Genomic DNA, 12,061 nt, shown 5'->3' with positions numbered 1-12,061 from the left:
TAAACAGTTAACAGAGAGACAGATGAATACCAAAAAGAAAAAGAAAAGCAAGTAACACTATTGTTAGATTACTATCATCCAAAGACGGGAATCACAGCACCAACCCAGAACCATCTTGTTTTCTCATAAAAGAACAACAACAAATCCGTCACATCACAAGCAGGACATAAAACAGACTAACAGCAACATGCAGTCTACTCCCAGTTAGTATGGAAGGGTAAATAATATTAAGGAAAGATGTCTGGGGGGGAAAAAAAAGCAGAAAAACATCACCCGCTACTAACATGCCATGCACAGGCGCTTTAACATGGCAAACTACTACACACTACAACTACCAGATGGACTGTACTAGGAGAACTGTATGATACATACCACCACTCCTTTGTAAGGAGCTGAGAACCTGAGAGGTAAATGCCAGTAGTGCTAAAGAGAGACAAGGAACATCGGCCATGTTACCCCATGTAACCTAAGAACAACTGACGATGGGTTTGTGCGATTTAAATGATACAAGAAAATGTTATCGATTAGGCAAGCTGGATTCATCATGTAGGTCATTTTCTCAGGTGATTTTTTTCACAATATTTTAACAAGTGTGCCAGGATCTCAACACGTTTTCAGGCCACACTAGATCAACCGCCGGAGATCCAGAGCGACGCAGTGTTTGTTCCTCACCGTGTTCTTTCTCTTGAGTTTGAGCTGGTTAACAGCCAGAGCCTCAGCGTATTCCAGCTGCTCGATCTCCTCCATCTTCTCATTGTAGCGTCTGATCTGCTCCATGATGATCATCTCTAGACACCTACAGGCAAAACAGGAATAGTAAAGCCTCTAAAGTTACAGCTCTCCTTAGTTATGAATAAACATGGGTGGTATATCTAATCAATCTAAGCAAATGTATCTCCAGGTAGAATAAGAGGTTGATTTTGTTCATTTTGCTGTCGTGGTGGTCTTACATGGTTGTTTTGGCAACATCCTTCATGCTGAGTAGCGGGTCGGCGCTGTCAGGGCAACGCAGGATACACGGTGCGAACACTATGGCCAACGAGTTGGGAGACATGCGATTGTGAGCCTCTTCTTTAGAGACCCTGCAGGAACATTTTCGGACATAGAGACGTCACTCAGCCGCATACGATGAAATGTTCAGTTAATAAACAAGGGATTGACTTAAATGTTGAGGTGCACTTATTGCTGTATTACTACTTTACAGTCTCATTGCGTCATTGAGCTCACTCTCAGTTAGCCTCTCTGGAAAAATTAAGTTTCTGAATGAGTTTGGCTGAATATTTGGAGTCATCTCGGGAGTGTAATGCCAACAACATTTTTAGGAGAAGTCAGTCATATTTATCATCACTGCACTGAAATGTGCAAGATAAGAATCCCTACCTGACGAGGTGGAAGACGAGTCGCTCCAAAGTGTTGAAGTTTGCTGAGGGAAGATCCTCCAGGACTTTATAGATGGCATGAAGCTGCTCCTGCTTCTCTGGCAGTTCTAAAAGGAGGAGCAGACACACACACAAAAATCAAATCCAACACTTATTTCTCAAGATTGATAGTCCACCGTGCTGTTGAAAAAAAGGTCTCTGTTTAATCATCAATCACAACTGATAAGATATTTGGCCTTCACGTGACTAATACAAACAAAAGAAAAACTCAAGCTGAAGAAACACCGAACAGCAGAGGCAAGCGCATCGTTTCTATGGTGAAATGTCTTCCCCTGCTGGGGAATGTCCTCCTCACCCACTGCATGCAGGAAGTCACTGTAATGTGTGAAGGTCATCAGAGGGTCTGGCAGCTCCCTCAGCCACTGTTTCAGCAGGCCTGTCACTGTGTGGATGGGGTAGTCATCAAGGCAGATCAGATGGGGATCTAGACGCATCAAAAACGGAAAAGCGGCACAAAATTCAACAATCGGGCACCTGATTTACCTGCTACAGACTATCAGGACATGAATACATAAAGGCAAGCTTCAATTTCAAGAGTTTGAGAAAGACGATTCTACATTTTTCCCAGTTAATTGTGAGTTGGATGGAAATGCCATATCGAGAGTCTAACCCGTCTCCAGTCGCTGGTGTAGCTCTTTCATACGGTTGGCGGAGCCAGATTTGCGATAGATGCCCTCGGTGTAGAGGCCGTTCATCTCCACATGCTCCAGCATCATCTCCAGCACCATGGGCACTGGATTCTTGTCACTCACCAGGTGACGCACCCGCACACCGAAGTGCTGACCGGTGAACTCTTCATCACTCTGCGGATTCACCACACAGCAGCAGTCAGTAAGACCTATACCCATGCAATCCCCCAAGCCTCAGAATTTTCCAGATATAAAAACAAACCTTTTTGGCACAGAAGGTGGAGCAGTCAGTCACTATTTTGGAGAGGCACTTCTTGTGGCACACCATTTTGCAATCTGTAACAAAACATTCCAAAAGACATTTACGTGAATCAGTGTTGCATGTTGTATGTTATGTTAACGAACTTTAGTTTTTGTGATGGGCGGCGTTTACTCACAGCTGCACATGTAGGCTTTCTCCATGCCCCAGATGTAAGAGGAACACTGGTCACATGACTGCATTATGCTGACTTGATAGTGGACAAAAACGTGATCCAGGGGGCTCTCCATCTACCAAGATAGACGACAAAGAGACTTAGATTTGAACTGAATTAAAATCCTTACTTTGGACATGAAAAACTGAACTGTAAACTTACACTTTTGTCTTTGTTCCTTCTCTTCTTTCTGGCTTTGGCAGGCTAAAAATACAGACACAAAGGTATGAGCACGTCGTTTTTTTCTTCATATTTGGACTGGATTCTAATCATGAACTTCAGTGGCTCACCTTTGCAGGTTCAGCCTCCTCCTTCTTCATCTCTCCTCTGATGAAGCCATCCAGCACCGACTGGAACAGGTTGACCACGAGCTGGACTTCCTCTTTCTGTTTGCTGCCTGCCAGAAGGATCACTTTGTTCTGGTAGCCCGTCATTAGTCCTTTGTAGCCAATGGTAGGTTTCTGGAAAAGTTTAGGAGAAAGAAGAAAACAATGAGGAGGAGGAGGAGAGGATGGTGAGGAATAACTGATCAGTATGGATACGTTCAGTATGTGTCTTTTTTTAAAGCCTTCATACAGACTTACTGGGAGAGAATACATGGCCTTGACAGTCTCTCTGAACTGCATGGTGGCTGTTACAAAGATGTCTTCTGTGGTTGAGAGCGACTTGCCCCTGGAGCGGAAATCATTGACCTGCAAATGAACGCAGGCGTTGTTTTGTAGAGCTGCCCGTCTGATAAATCAAGAAATCTGTATCAAAGTCAGCACTGTGTTGCTCTTCACTCACCTGGTTGCCCAGAAACTCGTCAAGTTGCCGCAGCTCATTGGTGTTTGTGATTTCTCGGTCTAGCGAGGCGTTCCACTGCACAGAGACCCTTGTGGCGCGGCTGATCTTAATGGTGGGGTTTCTGCCTAACCCTTTAACAGCACGGTCACTATGAGGCTGGGAATGAGGCCGGGATGGGTGTCCGGGTGTTGGCGCTGAAAGGGAGAAGGCTTTTCATGACACAAAACTCTACATAAGCCCACGCGAAAAGATATGTGGACTACATCTGTAGATTTTTTTTTGCCCTGGATGAAACAAAATGCCAGAGAGAGGCTCTGAAGTGAGCTTGAACCGGCACGGGTCAATGTTTTCTCAGAAAGCAAACAAGGGAGATTAGGTAAGGCGTGAGAATAATAATGATAATACATGTGTGTTTTCTTGCCAACACGTCATGTGAGGTAATGTAAGAAAATTGCAGCTGCTCGGTAAAGGAAGTACAAAGCTTGTATGAGTTACCTTCCCCTGGCGTTGACTTGTCATTGAGACTCTGAGCAAAAGTCAGCTCTCCGTTGTCTGGCGTGCAGGCCTCTTTGGGGGGTCGCTTTTTCAAAATCTTGCTGAAGAAACCAGCTGGCCTGCAGAGCACAGCAACACAAGAAACCCAAGAATATTCACACTGTGCTTATGAATCGTAACCAGGCTGATTGTGTTGGAAACTCGTAGCACCAAGGCTAACGTCTATTCCTATTTCTGACCACTATAGTGTTGATAATCATTTGTCTGTAACCGCTCAAGCTGTTTCTTAGGAACAAGAAAAACAGCTATTTACAGCACCCACAATGATGAAAACAATTAATTCACTCCTTACAACATTAAGTATGTGAATGGTAAACCGTACATAAAAATACAGATGTGTGTATATTGAAAACTAATATTGAAATGGAACCGATTTATTTCCGGTTAAAATACTGTTTTGTGTGTGAGAAAAGGTATAAAAAGGTATTTGAATGTCAGTGCACGGCATTAGCTCACCTGTCCGGTGTGGATGGGATGGAGGAGGTGGAGTCTTGTTGCCCAGAACCTTCTTGGTGTCTCCTCCTGGTAGAACCTTTTGAACCATCACCATGAGAATCTGATGAGGAAATTATCTGCCAAACAGAGAAAATTGTTTACAAGCACTGAAGCATTTGCAGAGGTTAAAATTAAATGGGACCAGTTCTAACAAACTAAAATGTCATCTGCAACAAGCATTTCATTTTTAGATAAAACATTTAACGGATCTAAAATACCTCTCTGATCAAAATGGCACCAGCTCCTTCGGAACCTGGAGACAAACTGTCGATCGACGAGGAGATGGTTTCGCTCCTGCAGACGAAGATAAAGACAGATTATGACGTATCAGAATTTGACAACCAGCTGAGAAATATCTGATATCAATTCATTGTTGATTTTTGGATTAGTCTGAGGCCTGAATTTTTTTTCACACTTAAACAGTTCTTAAACATGAGGGTAGATCTGAGAATGTGATAAAAAAAAAAAAAAACATAAAAAAGACGTACAGGAGTGGTTTTTTCATCTTTTCCTCTGTGTTGCGAGGTGGAGAAGAGCTGGTGCCCTCTGGGATTTCTCCGTTACTCCTCCTCCTTCCCCTCCACTTTTCTGGCTTCTCCTTTATCGCTCCGGTGCGGCGCTGCAGATTTACAGTTCCGACACTCTCGCTTAAGCCATTTTTCTCCTGCACAGAGTCAGCCGGCTGCAGGGCTAATGTAGATGGACGGACAGGACCAACAGAGGGAGGAGAAGTTTTTGCCTCCTTCTTCCCTCCCTTGTCTTCCTTCATTTTCCAGGCCACAAAGGTGTACTGGTCCAGCTCCTTGCTGTCCGACCGCTCTTTTAGCTTGGCTGTCTCCTGGTTTTTGCTCTTGGGTGGGGAAGTCTGATCCTTGTTGGTGGTTGAAGAGCAGGACGAAGAGGCTCGTTCAGTCGCTCTCTGGTTGTGCTCCAACCCTCTTCGTCTCCTCTGCTCTCTCTTCTCCTGGCTCCTGGATGGAACGCCCTTGTTGACAGCAGAGGGTTGCGCCCTCTTTTGTTCAGCATGTGGAGTTGTGGAAGTAGTGCTGGCCTGTTTATCCTCCCCCTGAGGTGGAGATATGGGTGTAAGTGCGTTAGAGGTGACCCCATCTGAGGCTGGAGCAGGTTCTGAATCCGACAATCCTACCGTTTGTTTCTCTAAATCCCCCTCCTCTTTCTCATCTAGCTGGGGTCCAGCCCCAGACAGGGTACCACAACTCTCCGAATCTATCTCCTCATCCTCCAGCTCTTCCTCTTTGCTATGCTCCTCATCTGTATGTGAACTCATATTTACCTCCTCGGCCTCCTCTTCCTCTCCCTCCTCTTCGCCCTCCATCTCTGGGACAAGGTGGTTTTTATCCAGCATCTCCTCTGTGACCAGCTCTATATCTGGATCCTCTCTTGTCTGAGGCTCTCTTGCCAGGCTTTTCTCCTCTTCCCTTGCCGCTTCTTCCTCCTCTGCTCTCCTCCTTGCTTCCTCCTCCTCTGCCTGTCTCCTTGCTTCTTCTTCTATTCTCAGCCTCTCTTTCTCTTCTGCTTTTCTCTTTGCCTCCTCCTCTTCCCTCTTGCTCCTTTCTTCTTCTTCGGCTCTCTTCCGGGCCTCCTCTTCTTCCTCCTCCTCTTTCTTCCGTTTTTCTTCACGTATAGACTGACACCTGTAATCCACAAGACAAATAACACGGCATCTAAATATTTTTACATTTCGTATTAGAACATTGAAAGGTCAGACACTTTTACGATGCGCTCTGACAAAGACAAAGACAAAGAGTGTATCTGTGTTTTCACCTTCTGCGTGCCGAGTGTCCTCTGACCAGGGCTTGTATTTTAGTAGCTCCTTGTTTTTGTCGGTGGTAGTCTAACCTCTGTTTGTGCCCTCTCCATAGAGCCTGGATGAGAGTGGCTGCCCGTCGCCTTTCCTCCTCTTTGCAGTACCTACGCCATGATTGCTAAGAGACATTTAAAAAAAAAACAAAAAACATAAAACAAACTTAAATCGTCTTCTTTACTATCATTATTGTGCTAACAAAGCAAATCATACTGTATGTTGATGCAAAAGCAACCAAAGCATAAATGGTGCATCTGTGTTTACCTGGATCAAGATGGCTGCCCGTTTCATGTCAAGGAACTCTTTCCTCTGCAGGTGAGCTCTGAACCAGCGTTGAAGGAAGATGATCTTCCGCATTACCTCCTTGTGCAGCATGTCCTGCAGCTGCTGTCGCTCCAGCTCTTTTAGGAACACCTGAAACAGCAAAACATCCCAGAATGAGAAACTAAATGTAGGTGACAATGGCATTCACAGGAAGAACTAAATGCATAGAGCTTCAGTGGCAGATGTGGTACCTTAGTCTTGCCTATCTGGTACGTGGTGGGGTCGAGGGCCATTTTCTTGCCAAGCAGCGCTGAGATGTCCTCTTTAGAGGAAGAGGCGTTCTTTGGCAGCAACACTCTGAACTGCTCAATGAATTCCTGTAGGAAGTGCAGATATGAAATGTGTGAGCTGTTCCACAGAGGACATATGGTATGTGGTCTAATATCAAATATCTAAATGTACAAATTCTGCCCTTTTGTCACAAGCAGACATTATCCTCAGCGTCTTAACATGGAGAGACAGCAAAGCTGTCTTCCATTGGTTTACACCTTTATCTAAGCAGATCATTTGAGGGTGTCGAGTGTCCCACTTAACTCAATTCCAGCCCTCTATTCCCAGAGGTATGATTCTTTTGAGATATGTAGTACTTGGAACACCTTATTATGATATTAGAGAGCATACAGTACATAGTCTGAGAGCTCAGACTACACACCAAACTGAGAGAAAAATATTAGACTGGCAGTTTTGTTCTTAAATAGTTACACTTCCCTTTTCTGTTGTTTGACTGTGGAGAACCTGCGGGCTACATCTCGTCACAAGTCGTGCTTAACTGGTCCAAGTTGTTAAAAATCACAGCACGGAACATAACCAGAGAACTCATGTCGCAATTCCTGCATCACATATCAGCTCCATAATCTCTGGACTTCACAGTTACTCCATTCCATTTAAGTTTGGATGGTAAAAGTGCTAGGGTAGTATTTTTCTGAAGTTATCAGAAGGTAGTGACTTCAAAAACCCAATCATATGCTCCAAAGTACAGCAGAAATTGATGTTCCCACAACATGTCCCCATGTACAGTAATTTGTTAAGTTAAAATTCACATGAAAGAGGAGTAGATCTGCATTACCTGGAATGTGTACTTGGCTCCATAGCCGGACCTCCTGATGCGAACAGTTTCGAGCATTCCTGTGTAACGCAGCTGCTGAAGCACCAACGTCTCATCCAGACACATCTCCCTCTGCTCATGTACAGTTCCGGATACAAGAGAAGCAGGTTTGATTGTTATCTTACCATTTAAAAAACCCGTGATAACCAATAAACTGCCATCAAAATAAGAACTGCGTTAGCATCATAAATTCAATATTCTGATGAAGAGTAAAAAGGCCTGTTTAACAGAATTACAGAAATGTAATTACAGCAAAATATGTACAGACAATCCATCTAATAATGAAAAAAGGATATAAGAGAGTAAATGAAATGACAACATCTTACCTTCTCAGCATTGGAACGTATACAGCGAATGAAGAATGGTTCGGCTTTGTTCAGAGTCTCTAAGAGTTTGGTTAAAGAGTTCTGAAGAAAACAGACAGAGTTTTGCTGAACTTTTCTGGTAAATCAAATGAGTCTCCATAATGTTCTAGTATAAATATGCTTTTATGTACTCGTATATGTCAATCTATTCAATCAGTACAGTTGGATGTCTTAAATCAGATCTCTGTCCGAGGTTTGAACTGTGTTTTGATAATGATTCCTAGAAATAGGAAAAAGGAAAATTGCCCTTTTTCGGGTACAATATGAATACCGTTGCACCTGATGTTACCTGGAACTGTGCACTGATGCTGGGGGTTTTCTTCTTCTTGTGCAGGTGGAGCAGAGACTTGGTAGTGCGATCGTGGAGCGTCAAACTCACAATGAACTTCAAAGATCGAGAGTCCAGCAAACTCTGCACGGCATTAATAAAGCACATTAACCTCCTGCTTGCAACTGAGTTGACTCAAACCAATAATACTAAATTAATCTGTATCTTTTTAATCTACCACTAAACTTTAGGTTTCTGGTCCTCAATCAGGCTTACCTTGGGTATGGCCTGCCTCTGTTTGATGCTCTTGTTTTTCCTGTAAAAAAGGGAGAAAGAAGAGGCAGGGTGAGTTACATGCTAACGGCATGAGGCTTGTGGATGGAATGGAGTAGCGGATGAATTGTGTGAGGCCAGGTTAGTACAGATGGGTGACTTCTTCATGCGCAGTCAGTCAGAGATGAAATGAAGGCTTGCACCTAGATCGGATGAATGACAAGACAGAGTTATGACAGCGACAGAGGGAGACAGAGTTTGCTGCAGGAGATGGGATGCAACTCTAAACAATCAGCCCAGCGGAGACTCGCCATACCAAGACAGACATGCTCTCTTGCGTTCATCACTACAAACCAGGCTGTAAATTTATCTTCATGTTGTCTCTGTTGCCATGTGTTAAACTGCAGAGCTTAGTGGAAATTCTAACATGCTGCAAAGTTGCAGGGAGATATATCCACAGGATGCTCTGAAAGACCCTGCGTGCCAACAGTCTTTCGATATTCATGCCACAGTTAAAGTATTCATGGCATCTCAGCTTTATTTCTCAAGAAAAGCGGATGGTAGCTACAAACTAGAGCTTATATTATACTGCGTGATGAGGAAGCAGAAGTGTGTTGAATGCTTTTATTAGACTAGCTCACAGGGGACGTTAATAATCCAATATTAAAAGAAAGTATAAATGTGACGGCTTTTGAGCTGGTGGTTTAAAAAAAAAAAAAAAAAAAAAAAGGCTGCAGATATGTTATTCTAGGAAATAGTAAGAAAGAATCGGAGCATGTTCTGCCTGAGCCAATTAGACTGGACTGATCTGGAGAAGAGCTGATGCCAGCTCTGTCTGCAGACTCACTGGAGGACGTGTCGCGGGAAGCGGAGGCGACCCCAGGATTGCAGCAGCTTGCGAGGGTCCTCACCATCCAACTGCAAGTTCTTAATGGAGCTGATGATCTCTGCATGCATATCTCTGATCACCACGCATACAACAAGTGTGAATAGAGACATAAAGGGGAAGAATGGGGAGGGAGGGAAGAGACAGGGGGAAAAAACAATAGAAACCACACAAAAGAGAGATGGAGGGAGACAAAAAAAAAGCAAAAGAAGGAGCGACAGAACACCGCTGTTAGAGGACACCTCCAAAGAAAACAACGGCAGCAGATACCCAAGACAAAAACACACACTGCAGAACAGCTGGGGGTCTGATATTGAGAGAAACTTCAGTCTTTACACATGGCTAAACTGTTCTCTTATTCCTCATATTTGAGGAAACCACAAGACACACTAGACCACCCAACCATACTGCCATGTCCTTTTTAAGTACAGAAAAAGATACACACACACATCCAGAAAGAGATTGAGGTATGAAGGGGTTGTATTCGAACATATATGCCTGCCACTGTGGTAGTGAACATGCAGAGCTGAGCTGTCGTTCGGCGTGGTTGCCCACCTGTTTTCATGCTGCGGCTGTTACTGGCTCCTATGTGACTGTAAGTTGTTACTGGTGAGACTTTCATAGTCCATTAACTGGGAACGATGTTACACTCGACATTGGGTCTGGTGAGGTTAATTTTCGCTGCCCCAGAGATATTTCATGCAGTACATTCCTATACTTACCAGGACTGAGCATGAAAACAGAGGTCAGGCAGTGAAGGAAGTGCCCTTAATAAACTAGTTGCAATGGATCTAACCTCGATACCTCAGTGTCTGCAGATCTGGAAAGGACTGGGCCATTCAATACTGGTAGTAAAAATAAAAAAAGGGCTAAAGAATTCAATTCAGTTATTTGGCTGTAACAGAAGCAAACCAGTAATTTCAGATCTGAACACAAGAGGCAGAAGGTCAAGGTTCAGCAATCCAAAAATAACATCATGGTTTGATTCTCTTCACAGAAAGCTCTCACAGTTGTCCGTCTTTTTGACGGGGCGTCTCTGTACGGGAAAGAATATGCATGTGCCTCCAGGACTCCACAGCTGATGGAGTTAATCTGAGTGGCTAATCATAGGATGCCTGCACAAACACTGTTCTGTGCTCCACAGCGAGAATAAGAAACGTGAGGAAGAAGAGGGATTATTGCAACTACAGAAAAAGGAAGGGGATTACAGTGAGGGAAGAGAGGGGAATTCAAGTTAAAGGGAGACTTTCCTGCACTGTTTTCTGCGCCACACTGAACTTCCTCAAATAGTTGGTTTTCATTTTTAAAGAAGTAGATGTTGAAACATTTAACAACACTGACCTTTTTTCATAAAAGCCTTTCAGTACATGATTTAGTTTCAACGAGATTCAAAAATATCATTTATTTATTTTTCAATGAGAGCAAACTAAGAAGATGGAGCAAACCAATATCTATAGTTCAAAACGAAAGATAATTCCTTCCTGCTTGGCCTCATGTCCTCATTCCTTTCCACCAAATTCACTTACTTCTTATTCTCATAGCTAGCAAAGATGTCTTCAAAGGCCTCTAGAGGGCGCTCCTCTGAATGATCAAAGTAGAAATCGAGCATAGAAGCTCGTCTGTGGAGGGGAGAGGAAGAGGAGAGAACCGCATACACTGGGGTCACCAAAAGGTGCAGGATATGGGTGACTGAGATGACTGAGATGAGGTAGAAGAAGTTTTCAGGAGTTTCAGATCCAATAAAAAGCTAAATTGAACAGATTCCAGGTTCATTCCTCATCTCATTCAGTACCAACGGATAGACGGGGAGGTCCACAGCACGCCCAGTTAAACATTTCCTTCACCTTTACAAAAGGGATCATTAAACAGGAAATACATAGTTGTGTGGCTTATGGGGAGAGGAAAAGTAGCAGATTCATGAGGAGGGTGAACATTCGGGTGAATTTAAATGTTCGATCCAAGTGTTGTGAAAATAAAGAGTTATTAACCACAAAATGAACAGCACCAACAGTCTACCGCCACGTCCACAGGTACCGTGGCAGACACATTTCCTCCAGAGAAAAGCAGACCTGACAGTTAGAAAACAATCCGACCAAATGCAACAAAAACAAAAAAAGGAGCAGGTGACTTACTTGTACATTCTCTCTATGGGGGCATTGGACCTTTGAAGCTCTCCTAAAGGAGTTCTGGAGATTGGACGGACAACACCTGCGAGTGACATCACATAAAAGCATGAACCAACATCATTAAATAGAGAAGCAGTGTTTTGATTATAGGTGGAATAAAGCTCCACGACAGCTGTACTTTTTTTTTTTTTCTTGTTAATCCACATAAAAAGGCTCCTACATCAGTTTGTTACCTCTGAGGTCACCAAAATAATCTGAAGGATTGGCCAAAAAAAAATCCAAATCTCCTAAAGCCTCAAATTTGTAGCCCTTTTAATTTTTTTTCCTACATGCTGACAAGGAAGGCTAATTACAGAGCAGAGCTGCAGCGGTCTGAAGCTGCGGTGCAACTGCAGCTGTACAGCAAAATCTTTCCATCTGTATTCAAACCAACACACTGCTGTCTTCCACCAAGACAAGATTTAAAGTTACGCAGATCATCAGAAAGTTGACAATAACGAAAAGGGATCAAA

At 43.5% G+C, this 12,061-nt stretch overlaps 1 protein-coding gene across 9 annotated transcripts in view; it reads right to left on the bottom strand.

Moving 5' to 3' along the window:
- Positions 1 to 12,061, bottom strand: part of LOC142400472 (myosin IXB) — a 51,981-nt gene that overhangs the window by 2,892 nt on the left and 37,028 nt on the right. For 3 of the 9 annotated variants that reach the window (XM_075485374.1, XM_075485380.1, XM_075485381.1), the window contains exons 16-41: positions 11,556 to 11,631; positions 10,950 to 11,042; positions 9,385 to 9,498; positions 8,541 to 8,580; positions 8,286 to 8,408; positions 7,958 to 8,038; positions 7,593 to 7,703; positions 6,718 to 6,843; positions 6,467 to 6,616; positions 6,163 to 6,323; positions 4,866 to 6,032; positions 4,596 to 4,671; positions 4,339 to 4,454; positions 3,823 to 3,941; positions 3,328 to 3,521; positions 3,126 to 3,233; positions 2,832 to 3,002; positions 2,704 to 2,745; positions 2,506 to 2,617; positions 2,331 to 2,404; positions 2,050 to 2,242; positions 1,735 to 1,863; positions 1,381 to 1,486; positions 951 to 1,082; positions 673 to 796; positions 373 to 423 (exon numbers count right to left, since the gene is read on the bottom strand). In XM_075485374.1, the coding sequence (XP_075341489.1) occupies positions 373 to 423; positions 673 to 796; positions 951 to 1,082; positions 1,381 to 1,486; positions 1,735 to 1,863; positions 2,050 to 2,242; positions 2,331 to 2,404; positions 2,506 to 2,617; positions 2,704 to 2,745; positions 2,832 to 3,002; positions 3,126 to 3,233; positions 3,328 to 3,521; positions 3,823 to 3,941; positions 4,339 to 4,454; positions 4,596 to 4,671; positions 4,866 to 6,032; positions 6,163 to 6,323; positions 6,467 to 6,616; positions 6,718 to 6,843; positions 7,593 to 7,703; positions 7,958 to 8,038; positions 8,286 to 8,408; positions 8,541 to 8,580; positions 9,385 to 9,498; positions 10,950 to 11,042; positions 11,556 to 11,631 (3,989 nt within the window). The remainder of the gene's footprint in view (positions 1 to 372; positions 424 to 672; positions 797 to 950; positions 1,083 to 1,380; positions 1,487 to 1,734; positions 1,864 to 2,049; positions 2,243 to 2,330; positions 2,405 to 2,505; positions 2,618 to 2,703; positions 2,746 to 2,831; positions 3,003 to 3,125; positions 3,234 to 3,327; positions 3,522 to 3,822; positions 3,942 to 4,338; positions 4,455 to 4,595; positions 4,672 to 4,865; positions 6,033 to 6,162; positions 6,324 to 6,466; positions 6,617 to 6,717; positions 6,844 to 7,592; positions 7,704 to 7,957; positions 8,039 to 8,285; positions 8,409 to 8,540; positions 8,581 to 9,384; positions 9,499 to 10,949; positions 11,043 to 11,555; positions 11,632 to 12,061) is intronic. The other 6 variants (XM_075485379.1, XM_075485375.1, XM_075485377.1 and 3 more) reach the window with 6 other exon arrangements.

Source organism: Odontesthes bonariensis, chromosome 15 (assembly GCF_027942865.1).
Source record: "Odontesthes bonariensis isolate fOdoBon6 chromosome 15, fOdoBon6.hap1, whole genome shotgun sequence".
NCBI classification, from domain to species: domain Eukaryota; kingdom Metazoa; phylum Chordata; class Actinopteri; order Atheriniformes; family Atherinopsidae; genus Odontesthes; species Odontesthes bonariensis.
This window is presented reverse-complemented; position numbering and strand designations above follow the sequence as displayed.